Here is a 12,131-nt window from a genome sequence, read left to right as displayed (position 1 = left end):
TGTACAGAAGTTTACAACTCAAACAATTATCCATAAAAACTATCAGATACATAAGACAGACCACATGAAGGGTGCAATAACATAAATCCAAGAGTCTGCAAAATAGAGGTATTGCAAAAACTGTTAAGATTGACTCTATAAATGTCTCTTTCCCTTTCCCATGTTCACAGTCCTTGAGATTGCATGCACATACTGTTTTCTGAGGTCTAATGACCTCAATATTCTCACAGTTGGATTGACCTCCTCATTCAGTCAACTCAAAATATAGTCAGTAAAGGGAGTTCACTTCTTCTTCCAGGAATGAGCATGGTCCTTGGCCTGTATTCCGTTTCTGTCTCCTAACAAATGACGTTAAATGTTCCCTATGAATTTCAAAGTAACATCTTATAGGCCTCTAATGTTCTAGTCACTACTGCCCTTCCAATACCACACATGAACGAAGTGTTTAGGTCAAACGCTATTGAGTTTCATCCCTGTGGATGAGAAAAGCATGCTTACTGTGGAAATGAGTCTAAAGCAGCGGCTGCTTTCTCTCCGCTTCATCTAGAACAACTCCAGTTCTAGCTCAGAAAGTTGTAGGTAAACAGCACTGAATTTACTCAATTCAAACACCTACTGTCACCTCTTGGTATTCTTTGGATGCCTTCATCAGGAGGTCTTTAACACCATGGCAGAAAGCATGAGGATACACACATGACACACTCCACGCACACTCCTCAAATAGGAGTCTTTGGTAGACTCAGAGTACAACTGATTTGCCATTTCAGAATGGAAAGGTGATATTGTCTTCTCTCACCCCCAAAGTCTCACTTTAACTGATAATGGGGAAAAAAACATTTCTCCAATTCCTTACCAAAAGGAATCACACAGATCCCTCTAACGTTGTATATATGGTTCTCTTATAATGCAATGTAGAGAACATTGACTTGATTTCAAGAACAAAACATTGCTATTATAAACTCAAGGTACTGTCACTCATATTGAGATTGCTGAGAAGTAGCTCAGACTAAATTTCTTATGGAATTACAAATTACATTTTACAAGCTGTTCTAGAGTCCCTTCATGCATAAACTTGCCCCTGCATCCTAGGAGAGCATGGGGCTTCTGAGTTGTGTCTCTGAAGAGTAAGGCTGGGCTTCTGCCAACCTTCCTTCTAGTCCATAAGATATGGGGAAGGTGAACCATTTCATTTTTATTTGGAATTATTCCAGTGTGGTATCACAGGCTAGGCTAAAATTTAAGAAAAAACTGTTTACAGGAAAAAGGAAGGTAAATAAAAATCAACATGATCCTTCAGTCTTCTCTTTCATTCTCCACTTATTGGTATGGTTATAATAGGGGAATGTCAAATGAGCAAGCAAGGTAAAGCCACAGACTTGCAGCAGCAGAGAAAAACCAGAAAAGACTTGGGTCTGTCAGTTTAAGGATGGGATCTTGGGCATCACATGTAGGAGGCCTGATTCCTAATAAAGGTCAAGGTAAAATGAGGCTAGCAGGACCATAAGTCAGACAGCAGGAGGCATCCTGGCAATTGAGACACTGTCAGTGTGAATTCCCACATCAAAGGTGAGCAGCTAAGTTGTTTTCAACAACCTAGTGAATTTATCTCATAGTGAAAGAACACAAAAACAATCCCCAACCAGATACTACTTTTTATTTTCAAGCATTTTGAAATTTTCCGTTAAGTGAACTTCACAAGTTTGCAAGTGTTCTGCTGGTTAAAACCAACCAATCAACAAACATAGTTGACAGTCATTTGGAAACTAAGAATTTAAACTTATGATTCCATTTAAAATCTTCATGTTTACTCCAGAAGGCAGGATTGGAGGTTCTGAACTCAGGAATGGCTGTGAACACCTAGAAGGTGCCCCCATCTCCTTAGAAGGTCTTTTCAGTGACTCTCCTATGTACCTTTCATCAGAATAATCTGAGTTCATATACAACTGCATCTGTGCGACCCGCAGCCATTCCAAAGCTGACTGGCCAGTGTTCTCCAATTTCAAATCCAAAGACACAGCAGAGAATAACATTTTTCCTTATTAAAGGGACCCAAGGGGCTCCAACTTAAGTAGTATCCTTCCTGCTAGAGAGTGAGTGAGATCTCACTCTTCTCTGGTTTCCTATAATAAAATTTTCTATTTGATACAATGCATACATATTATATAACCTGCATTTTGGAGACTTTTCATTATGGAAACAAATACAGCATGAGTGAATTTCTATTGCCAGATCACTCTGTGATTACACCTATCTTAAAGAAACTGAAATCTGCTACTTTATGAGTCAGTGAAATGTCCACCAAATAGATGAAAACAATGATGTACATGTATTCTAAAACTTACTAAATAATGGGTCAATAATATATTGGTATTTTTCTTAAAAGTTCAGAAAGAAATCTTGGTTGCCTGGTTACACGCAGACCTAATATGGGAGTGTAGATACGTACACATCAGTCCACACATTCGAGATTTTCAACTCAACAACGAGTGAGCCCAAAATGAAAAAGAATTTGTGGCCAAGATATCATTGAATCCTGTCCAGCACCTGCTTTAGCATCAAATTCTGCTCATTTTCCATTTTCCAATCTAATAAGTATTTGAAGCTAAAGGGCTCTCGGTGTGAGCCTGGTGGCTCAGCCAGTAAAGAATTCGCCTGTAATGCAGGAGATGGAAGAAATGTGGGTTCAATCCCTGGGTCAGGAAGATCCCCTGGAAAAAGAAATGTCAACCCACTCTTGCCTGGAGAATCCCATGGACAGAGGAGCCTGGTGGGCTCCAGTCAGGGGTTGCAAAGAGTCGGACACGACACGACTGAGTGACTAAGCACACAGGCAAGTGTGGGCCGAAGAAACAGATACGCTTAACATTTTTCACCACACGTAAGATAACTTCATTAATTCAATCGTGTGTGTTAGTTGATTGATGTGGACTCTTTAATAAGAGTTCATCAGTGCATGCTGTGGGTCAATGTTTTATCTCTAAACATATTGTGGCTCACTGCACTCCACTGAAATGAAAGGTGACAGGTTCCTTTCTGTATTCTGTATCCTATGTGTAATGCATATAACACAGAAAACAAACTAAAACAAGGACTGCAGTATTTTGTTGAGTATATGTTTTTTCTCTTTAATGTTAGCTCGCTGTAGTTGTTGGAAACATGCATTTGTTACTTAATTCAGAGCACCCTGAGCACTCCTGATTTCTTAAAGCTAAATTTCCCAGATTTCCAGATTCACGATGGCCTCTGGTAAGAATATTTTATCTTTATTTTTAAAATTTTATTATTTTTTTTTTGCCCACACTGTGTGGCATACAGGAGCTTAGCTCTCCATTCAGGGATGCAACCTGTACCCACTTGCATTGGGAGCAGAGTCTCAACCACAAGACCACCAGGAAAGTCCCAAGAACACTTTCTCTCTAAATGATGCATTTACCCTATATGATCCAAAGGCGATCAGCACAGAATTCATTAGTTATTTGCTAATAATTAATGTAATCCAATAATCCAAAAATTTTAATGCATCATTAAGGACACAAAAGTAATTTGCATGTGTCTATATTCATTTCTTGCTCAAAAAAGGTATTTACAGAGTCTCCACCCAGCATAGGTCTCTAGCAAGAATAAAATAAAAAAGGATTACGAGCTCAACTTAACAAATGATTCAATTATGTAATAAGATCACTATATTTTATTGATTTCATCTTGAGAACAAAAATGATCAGGAGGGATTGATCAAAAAACCAAAGGAAAGTCTTTTCACAGGGCTGTTACAGAGAATCCTGAGTAGTTTGAAAGGGTGAATTAGAATGACCTTCTACTTTAAGAGTTTCTTGGATGAACCTTCCTTGAATATTCCCATCCTTTTCACTCCAGAACAGTATGAAAAGGCAAAAAGATAGGACACTGAAAGATGAACTCTCCAGATCAGTAGGTGCCCAATATGCTACTGTAGATCAGTGGAGAAATAGCTCCAGAAAGAATGAAGAGGTGGAGCCAAAGCAAAAACAACACTCAGATGTGGATGTGACTGGTGATGGAAGTAAAGTCTGATGCTGTAAAGAGCAATATTGCATAGGAACCTGGTATGTTAGGTCCATGAATCAAGGTATATTGGAAGCGGTCAAACAGGAGATGGCAAGAGTGAACATCGACATTTTACGAATCAGCGAACTAAAATGGACTGGAATGGGTGAATTTAACTCAAATGACCATTATACCTACTACTGTGGGCAAGAATCCCTTAGAAGAAATGGAGTAGCCATCATAGTCAAGAAAAGAGTCCAAAATGCAGTACTTGGATGCAATCTCAAAAACAACAGAATGATCTCTGTTCGTTTCCAAGGCAAACCATTCAATAACACAGTAATCCGAGTCAATGCCCCGACCAGTAACGCTGAAGAAGCTGAAGTTGAATGGTTCTATGAAGACCTACAAGACCTAGAACTAACACCCAAAAAAGATGTCCTTTTCATTATAGGGGACTGGAATACAAAAGTAGGAAGCCAAGAAATACCTGGAGAAATACCTGAAAAAAGGCAAAATAGTTGTCTGAGGAGGGCTTACAAATAGCTGAGAAAAGAAGAGAAGAGAAAGGCAAAGAAGAAAAGGAAAGATATACCCATTTGAATGCAGAGTTCCAAAGAATAGCAAGGAGAGGTAAGAAAGTCTTCCTCAGTGATCAATGCAAAGAAATAGAGGAAAACAATAGAATGGGAAAGACTAGAGATCTCTTCAAGAAAATTAGAGATACCAAGGGAACATTTCATGCAAAGATGGGCACAATAAAGGACAGAAATGGTATGGACCTAACAGAAGCAGAAGGTATTAAGAAGAGGTGGCAAGAATACACAGAACAGTACAAAAAAGATCTTCACGACCCAGATAATCACAATGGTGTGATCACTCACCTAGAGTCAGACATCCTGGAATACAAAGTCAAGTGGGCCTTAGGAAGCATCACTCCGAACAAATCTAGTGGAGGTGATGGAATTCCAGTTGAGCTATTTCAAATCCTAAAAGACGGTGCTGTGAAAGTGCTATACTCAGTATGCTAGCAAATTTGGAAAACTCAGCAGTGGCCACAGGACTGGAAAAGGTCAGTTTTCATTCCAATCCCAAAGAAAGGCAATGCCAAAGAATGCTCAAACTACCCCACAATGGCACTCATCTCACACGCTAGCAAAGTAATGCTTAAAATTCTCCAAGCCAGGCTTCAACAGTACATGAACCATGAACTTCCAGATGTTCAAGCTGGTTTTAGAAAACGCAGAGGAACCAGAAATCAAATTTCCAACATCTGCTGAATCATCAAAAAAGCAAGAGCTCCAGAAGAACATCTATTTCTGCTTTATTGACTATGCCAAAGCCTTGGACTGTGTGGATCACAATAAACTGTGGAAAATGCTGAAGGAGATGGGCATATCAGACCACCTGACCTGCCTCTTGAGAAACCTGTATGCAGATCAGGAAGCAACAGTTAGAACTGGACATGCAACAACAGACTGGTTCCAAATAGGAAAAGGACTATATCAAGGCTGTATATTGTCACCCTGCTTATTTAATTTATATGCAGAGTACATCATGAGAAATCCTGGACTGGATGAAGCACAAGCTGGAATCAAGACTGCTGGCAGAAATATCAATAACCTCAGATATGCAGATGACACCACACTTATGGCAGAAAGTGAAGAAGAATTAAAGAGCCTCTTGATGAAAGTGAAAGAGAAGAGTGAAAAAGTTGGCTTAAAACTCAACATTCAGAAAACTAAGATCATGGCATTTGGCTCCATCACTTCATGGCAAATAGATGAAGAAACCGTGAAAACAGTGGCTGACTTTATTTTTTGGAGCTCCAAAATCACTGCAGATGGTGATTGCAGTTATGAAATTAAAAGACGCTTGCTCCTTGGAAGAAAAGTTTTAATCAACCTAGACAGCATATTAAAAAGCAGAGACATTACTTTGCCAACAAAGGTCTGTCTAGTCAAAGCTATGGTATTTCCAGTAGTCATGTATGGATGTGAGAGTTGGACTATAAAGAAAGCTAAGCACTGAAGAATTGATGCTTTTGAATGTGGTGTTGGAGAAGATTCTTGAGAATCCCTTTGACAGCTAACCAGTCCATCCTAAATGAAATCAGTTCTGAATATTCTTTGGAAGGACTGATGTAGAAGCTGAAACTCTAAAACTTTGGCCACCTGATGAGAAGAACTGACTCATTTGAAAAGACCCTGATGCTGGGAAAGATTGAAGGCAGGAGGAGAAGGGGATGACAGAGGATGAGATGGTTGGATGGCATCACTGACTCAATGGACATGAGTTTGAGTAAACTCTGGGAATTGGTGATGGACAGGGAGGCCTGGTGTGCTGCAGTCCATCAGGTCACAAAAAGTTGGACGTGACTGAGCAATGAACTGAACTTTCACTCCTGCTCATGCAGGCTTTAACTGATAATGACCAAGGTAAGAATTTGGGGTGTAAATTTTCATACTCATTAGCCAAAATCAATCAATTGGAAAGATGATTCAACATCCACTGTTGCACAGAATATTCAGAAATGATCACTGGGAGAAAAGCCCTGTGAACATTTAGCATCCTCGAAAGTGAAGGGCCGGCACTGCAAAGCCTCATTTGGAAAAACCACTGCTAGGAGCCCTGATCCAGTGCCAGTTATTTATCTTTTAACCTGGACAGCTGAAATAGGTGGAGACTAAACTAGAAAAAGTCTTGAGAAGTATCTGTTTATATTTTACTGTCAAGATCCCAGAATTTCAAATTTAAAAATACGACATTTAATCAATGGCAATCGAGTCTGACATTCAGACTTGATTCTCAGATGAATTTCCCATAATTCTTAAGTCATTAATCTTGGTTGGTGAGCAACTCTTCTAACTTCCCCAGCTAATGGAGAAATCATGAACATTTACTACGAGTTACAGAAAACTTGCAAGTTGAAACATGAACTTCTTCAGCAGAAATCTTCCCACTGAGATGTAAGCTTCAACTTAAGGCACTGATAATAAAGCGCATGAGGACAGTCAAGAATAACTCAGATCTTTCCAGAAATAGAAGACATTTCAAAAGCGCAAGTCAAGCACCTGTCTGACCTGCTTCACCATCCGAGGGCACAAAGAATGGGAAGGTTCACATGGCTGAATGGTTCAGCTCTTTTCATTCTCCCAAACTTATTTACATGTCTCAGGTTTCTACTTCCTCAAGGGGCAGACAAAGGGGACAAGGATGTGGAAAAACAAAAAGCAAATCTAGTTTGTAGTCTAGTCTCATGATCAATTAATTTCATAATGACAGCATGGAGTGCTCGGACCTAAGATTTTTAAAATTACTTGAGTACTTTTTAAAAGTACTTAGACCCCAAACCCAGTGGTTGGAACTGTAACAAGGTGTTCTTTTCTATTGTTCTCAGGGGAAACTGTATAAGGATAGTTAATTTTTCAAGACTTTATGAATGAAACTTGTTAACAGCAAATTCTAAAGGAAAAAATAATCTACTTGGAAAATTCCATTCCAGCAGGATTTTCCTACTCATTTCAATAAATTAAATTTTGCCATGAGAAAAGAACGCAATAAAAACAGGGTTCAAGTTAAGTTAGGTTAGGCAAACAAATACCAGCAAATGAGTGATTTTGGGGGTACACAAGGTGGGACAGGATTTACCTAAAGGAAGCATGTTTCCTGTGCAAACAGACATGTACACACACAGCTGTGCACTCACATGAATTTTTAAAATGTGCACGTGGGGGAAGGCTCAACACCGTCAAACACCAGCACAGAAATCTCATCTGTTTGCATTTCTACAAAGGAAAGGATCTAACACACGTTACACACCCACCGACACTCATGCTTGAGGACCAGGGTGGCCTACACAGGCTCATGTCCAGAGAAGCCTTCTAGAATTGCTGATTTTAGAGGAATGATTAGTATCTTCAGGATCACACTTCCTTTTGATGAACATAATTTTTATCTTGTGTTTCTTTCCTGATATGTACCCTTTTCAAGAGTATGAAACCAAGTCTGGGAGGAACTCATCTTAATTCCTCATTAGACATGACTCAGAACAGGAACTACAGGAATCAAAGTAGCAATAGCATGGCCCCTTTGGGAAGTTATTTCTGGATTTACTGAGAAGTGGTTTGAGATTAAAACAGTTTCTAGGCAAATAACAGAAAGCAGAATTCTGGGTGGAGGTGAAGATGGACAAGCTCACTCAAAGTCCAGAAATCAATATAAACAAAAGCAATGAGCATAATTTAAAGGAGTTTCAACTAAGTATCACCTTGACTGAGTTTGTTGACTCAAGAAGTTCTGCTCTGACTCATGGAACTGAAAGAGAATAATTGATATAAATCTTCTCAGGAAGGCTCAGCTGGGAGTGATGTGGTGGGTATTGAGGGTAGGGTAGAGACAGAGGCCTGAGGCTCAGGCATGGCTCCTAAGGTTTCTGTTTGCCTGATTTCGAAGGAAAGGGTGCTAAAGCAAAAGGATCAGCAGCTGGCAGCTCCGTAGTCCTGGAGGAAAGGGATGTGATGGAAACGGAGCCAGCTATCGACTGCTTATTGGTTTGCGAAACAATTTTGTAGGCAGCGATGGGCTGGGCTTCTGGATTCGGCTCATCTTCGGGGCTATAGTGACGGGAATATTTGGATAAAGACTGGGGGCGGAATGGTTTGCCTGCCATGGGGCCTGAGACAGCTTCTTTCTGGGGCTGAGGTCCTTTGTTTCTGTCATTAGGATGGGCCCCAGATTCCAGGGAGGAGCCCCTGGAAGAGATGCTGTCAAGATGGTCTGCTGCTTGTACAGGGTGGGAGGGGAGGTTAGACGGCTGGGCAAAGCCAGCCATGGAATACTGAGCTCGGATGGACGGGTACACGGCTCGATCGAGGCCTGGGAGCAGAGGGATGTCATCGGTCTGACTCAGGAGACCGGGCTGCTCCTGGGCGGGGCTCTGGGCAACTGTTGACTCCTCCATGCCTTTCTTCTTTGTAAAGGGAGCTCTCAAGAACACATCCGTCTCATCTGGCTGGGAAGGGGCCACGCTGCCCTTGGAGACAAAGGGGGCTTTGGCAAAAATGTCCATGTCATCAGCGGGAACCCTTGAGCTCCTGAAGGGGGCAGTGGCAAACACATCTGGCTCACCGAGTCCATCAGCAGTTGGCTGAGTGAGGGCTCCGAACTGGTTCTTCCTCCCACCTTGCAAAGCCTTGGCCTGCGCAGGAGTCACCTCTGGCTGAGTGAAGGGAGTGGCTCCTCCTAGCTTCCCCTGCAGAGGCTTGCAGCTCTCATCCTCTTCTTCTGACTCCAAGAGCAGAGGGCGAGAGCCACTGCAGTCCAGCATGTCCCCCTCGAGGTCGGTCCCCTCCTCTTCACTGCTGTGGAACGAGCTGTTGCTGGAAGGGCCATCTCGGGCCAAGTAGTCAGATTCTAAACTGTTCTGAGTTTTCGTGCCAGGTACCCGGGAGGGGTCCGGGTACAGGGGAAGGCCTTTAACACCCGTTGATTCTTTAAAGTGCTCTACAGTTATTACAGGAGAGGGAATGGGCTCTCTCTGGAGACCTAGAAAAGCACAAAATGCAGAATTAATGCACTGGTCCATTCAACGCTCCCTGGAACACTCAATGGTCAACCCGCGGCAGGAACATTGTGGGACCAAATAATGGATGTTGAAAATGGAAAAAGGAAAAACAGAACAAGAAAAGTCAGGCAAGGAAACGGCACACAAATTGGAACACAACCAATCACGGTCTCACATTTCGGAACACGAGGAACAATGTGGAGGAAAGGAGATGAAGGTGTTAGGCACACAACACTCAGTGTTAACTACGCAATGCTCCTGCGCGCGTGGGGCCAGGCACTGACACCTGCTCTACCTGACTGGCTCTGGATGGAATGAAAAACCCAGGCCCTCATCTCCACATCTACCGTTAACAGTTCGGGCTGATGCAGAGATACCATCTGGGGACAAACTCAGTTCAGATCTGATGTGTGGTCACCTGCTCCCCTCTGCCTGTGACTGAGAACTGCACCTCCCACCTTGAAAAAAAGCAGCAGAACATGGCTGCTTGATAAATACACAATTACTTGATGATTGACATCATACGCGCTACTCAAAGAGTACAAGAGTGCCCCAAATATGAATGCTGAAGGCACTTTTCAAAGGGGAGGAGACATAATCAATATCACATTAAACAAATCACCTTCAGCTGGAGTTGCCCTGGAATTTTGTTTTAAGTCTTCCAAGTTAGCAAAGATCTCCTCTGCTTAAATGAATCCATCATAAGCTTCTTTAAGCAAAAGGAGGAAAATGCACAGGTAATTACAGAAGTATTTGCAAACTCTAATATGCTAATAGATTTCTATCTAGGTAGAGGTGCCTCAGGGTGCTCTGGCTTTCAAAATCAAACAGACAATTATCAGAATGTAAGAGAGCTTACCTTCCAAAAATATTAGCAGGTTAGAAGTATGTCATTGGGCACATGTTAGCAAGAGGGCAGGAAAAAGGCATATGTAACTAAGCAAGAAGAATCCAGAGAAAAGGGTGATTGGGGGCAGAGGTATCATGTCATCATGGGTTTCCCAACCCACCAGGGGAAGAAGTTTCAGGTACCATGATTCGGATTCTATAGATGACTCAGAACCTCTGTACAGAGGTAATTCAATCATCCTCTCCCCACATTACCCTCTCCCCTCCTATGCAAACGATTAGCTAGTAGAAACATCTGCTAACGATTTTCCCCTGCTAAAGTTTCTGCTTGAATTAAGCACACAGAACACAGCAGAAGCAGCATCAAAATCAATTTATTGGGAAACCAGTTACTCAGAGACATTACATTGTAAAGAGATGTAGAGAGCGATCTGAACATTTTAGGAGATACTGTACAAAAATACTATGTTTCTCTGAATCCTGTAATTTTTTTAGCAGTGCTTCTTTTTTATTTTAGTGCTTCTTTTTAAACAGTTCTGACCTTAAGTAGTATTTTTGGAAACTAATGTGCTCCCCCCTCCCCCAACCCCTTCTCTTTCTAAAAACTGTGAATGTATTTGGTAAATTCCAATTTAGGGAGTCTTTAAGTTAAACTCTGTACTGGTGCCAAAAGACTTTCTGAATAGTTTTTGAAGAGGATAATGTTTCCTTGCACTGTAACTTTGATATGTGCATTTACGTGGTGATAGGAAAGCATTAGTCAGGAAACAGGAAATAAATGGAATACCTTCTCCCTTGCAATATATGTGGAGGGACATAACTCTGACCGCTCAAGCAAGCATACTGATATTAGATCTGTCACAGTGATCCCCAGATGATGGTATCTGGGAGGAAATTCAAAATGCAATAGGGCAGGGAACTTTTCCAAAATAAGATTTGTTAAGCAAAGTGCTAGGAACCACCCCTTCCAAACTCCTTGAACCACTTTCTAACATAGTTATCAGTTGGACAAAGTTTTTAGTTCTCAAAACTAAGGCATGGCTTCTCATCTCCGAAAACAACCCTAAGTGCTGATGCAGTTCTGTGGGAGAGCAATATATCTCTTAGGAAAGAACTGACACAGTTAGTCAAGCCAATGATGAACTCTGGCCACCATATGGACCAATAATGAGCACTAGTTTGACTGGAGCTAGTTTTGGGGAAATTTTAATGGAATGCAGTCAAATCAAATTGTAAGCACAAACCTCCAAAAAGCAGTTTGCTATAGAACACGGAGCATCTTGGATGCCTGCAGAATTAGATGACATTTTGAGAGCTGGAAGGTAGGGGTGCCCATGTTCAGAGTTGGAGAGGCTGGAAGGGCATTCCTAGCCTATATAAACTATTTATGTTAAAAAGCGAGTTCTTGGTCAAGTCAACTGTAAATCTGTCAACTCTGAGCATATTCTATGACTTTCATAGTGAATAATACGAAAATCATACCTAAAGTTTGGAACAACTTTTTAAAAATGTACATAGTCACAAAAATACTATAACATTAAGTTTGACAGGAGAACTAGTCTCCAGTTCTTCAAAACAAGACCAGACTTATTTGATCTCTGAGCATGAATCTGCTCTATAGGATTGGAAAAGTACATTTAAAGGATTCTCCTGAAAAGGCCAGATCTGTTAACCTTTCCATTCTTTTTAGAGG

At 41.2% G+C, this 12,131-nt stretch overlaps 1 protein-coding gene across 7 annotated transcripts in view; it reads right to left on the bottom strand.

Annotated features, from left to right (window-relative positions):
• Nucleotides 1-1,166: 1,166 nt before the first annotated feature.
• The window catches only part of AAK1 (AP2 associated kinase 1), a 168,096-nt gene continuing 157,131 nt past the window's right edge, over nucleotides 1,167-12,131 (bottom strand). For all 7 annotated transcript variants that reach the window (XM_061155134.1, XM_061155135.1, XM_061155136.1 and 4 more), the window contains one exon: nucleotides 1,167-9,570. In XM_061155134.1, the coding sequence (XP_061011117.1) occupies nucleotides 8,450-9,570 (1,121 nt within the window). In that variant the 3' untranslated portion in view covers nucleotides 1,167-8,449. The remainder of the gene's footprint in view (nucleotides 9,571-12,131) is intronic.

Source organism: Dama dama, chromosome 11, assembly GCF_033118175.1.
Source record: "Dama dama isolate Ldn47 chromosome 11, ASM3311817v1, whole genome shotgun sequence".
NCBI classification, from domain to species: Eukaryota; Metazoa; Chordata; class Mammalia; order Artiodactyla; family Cervidae; genus Dama; species Dama dama.
This window is presented reverse-complemented; position numbering and strand designations above follow the sequence as displayed.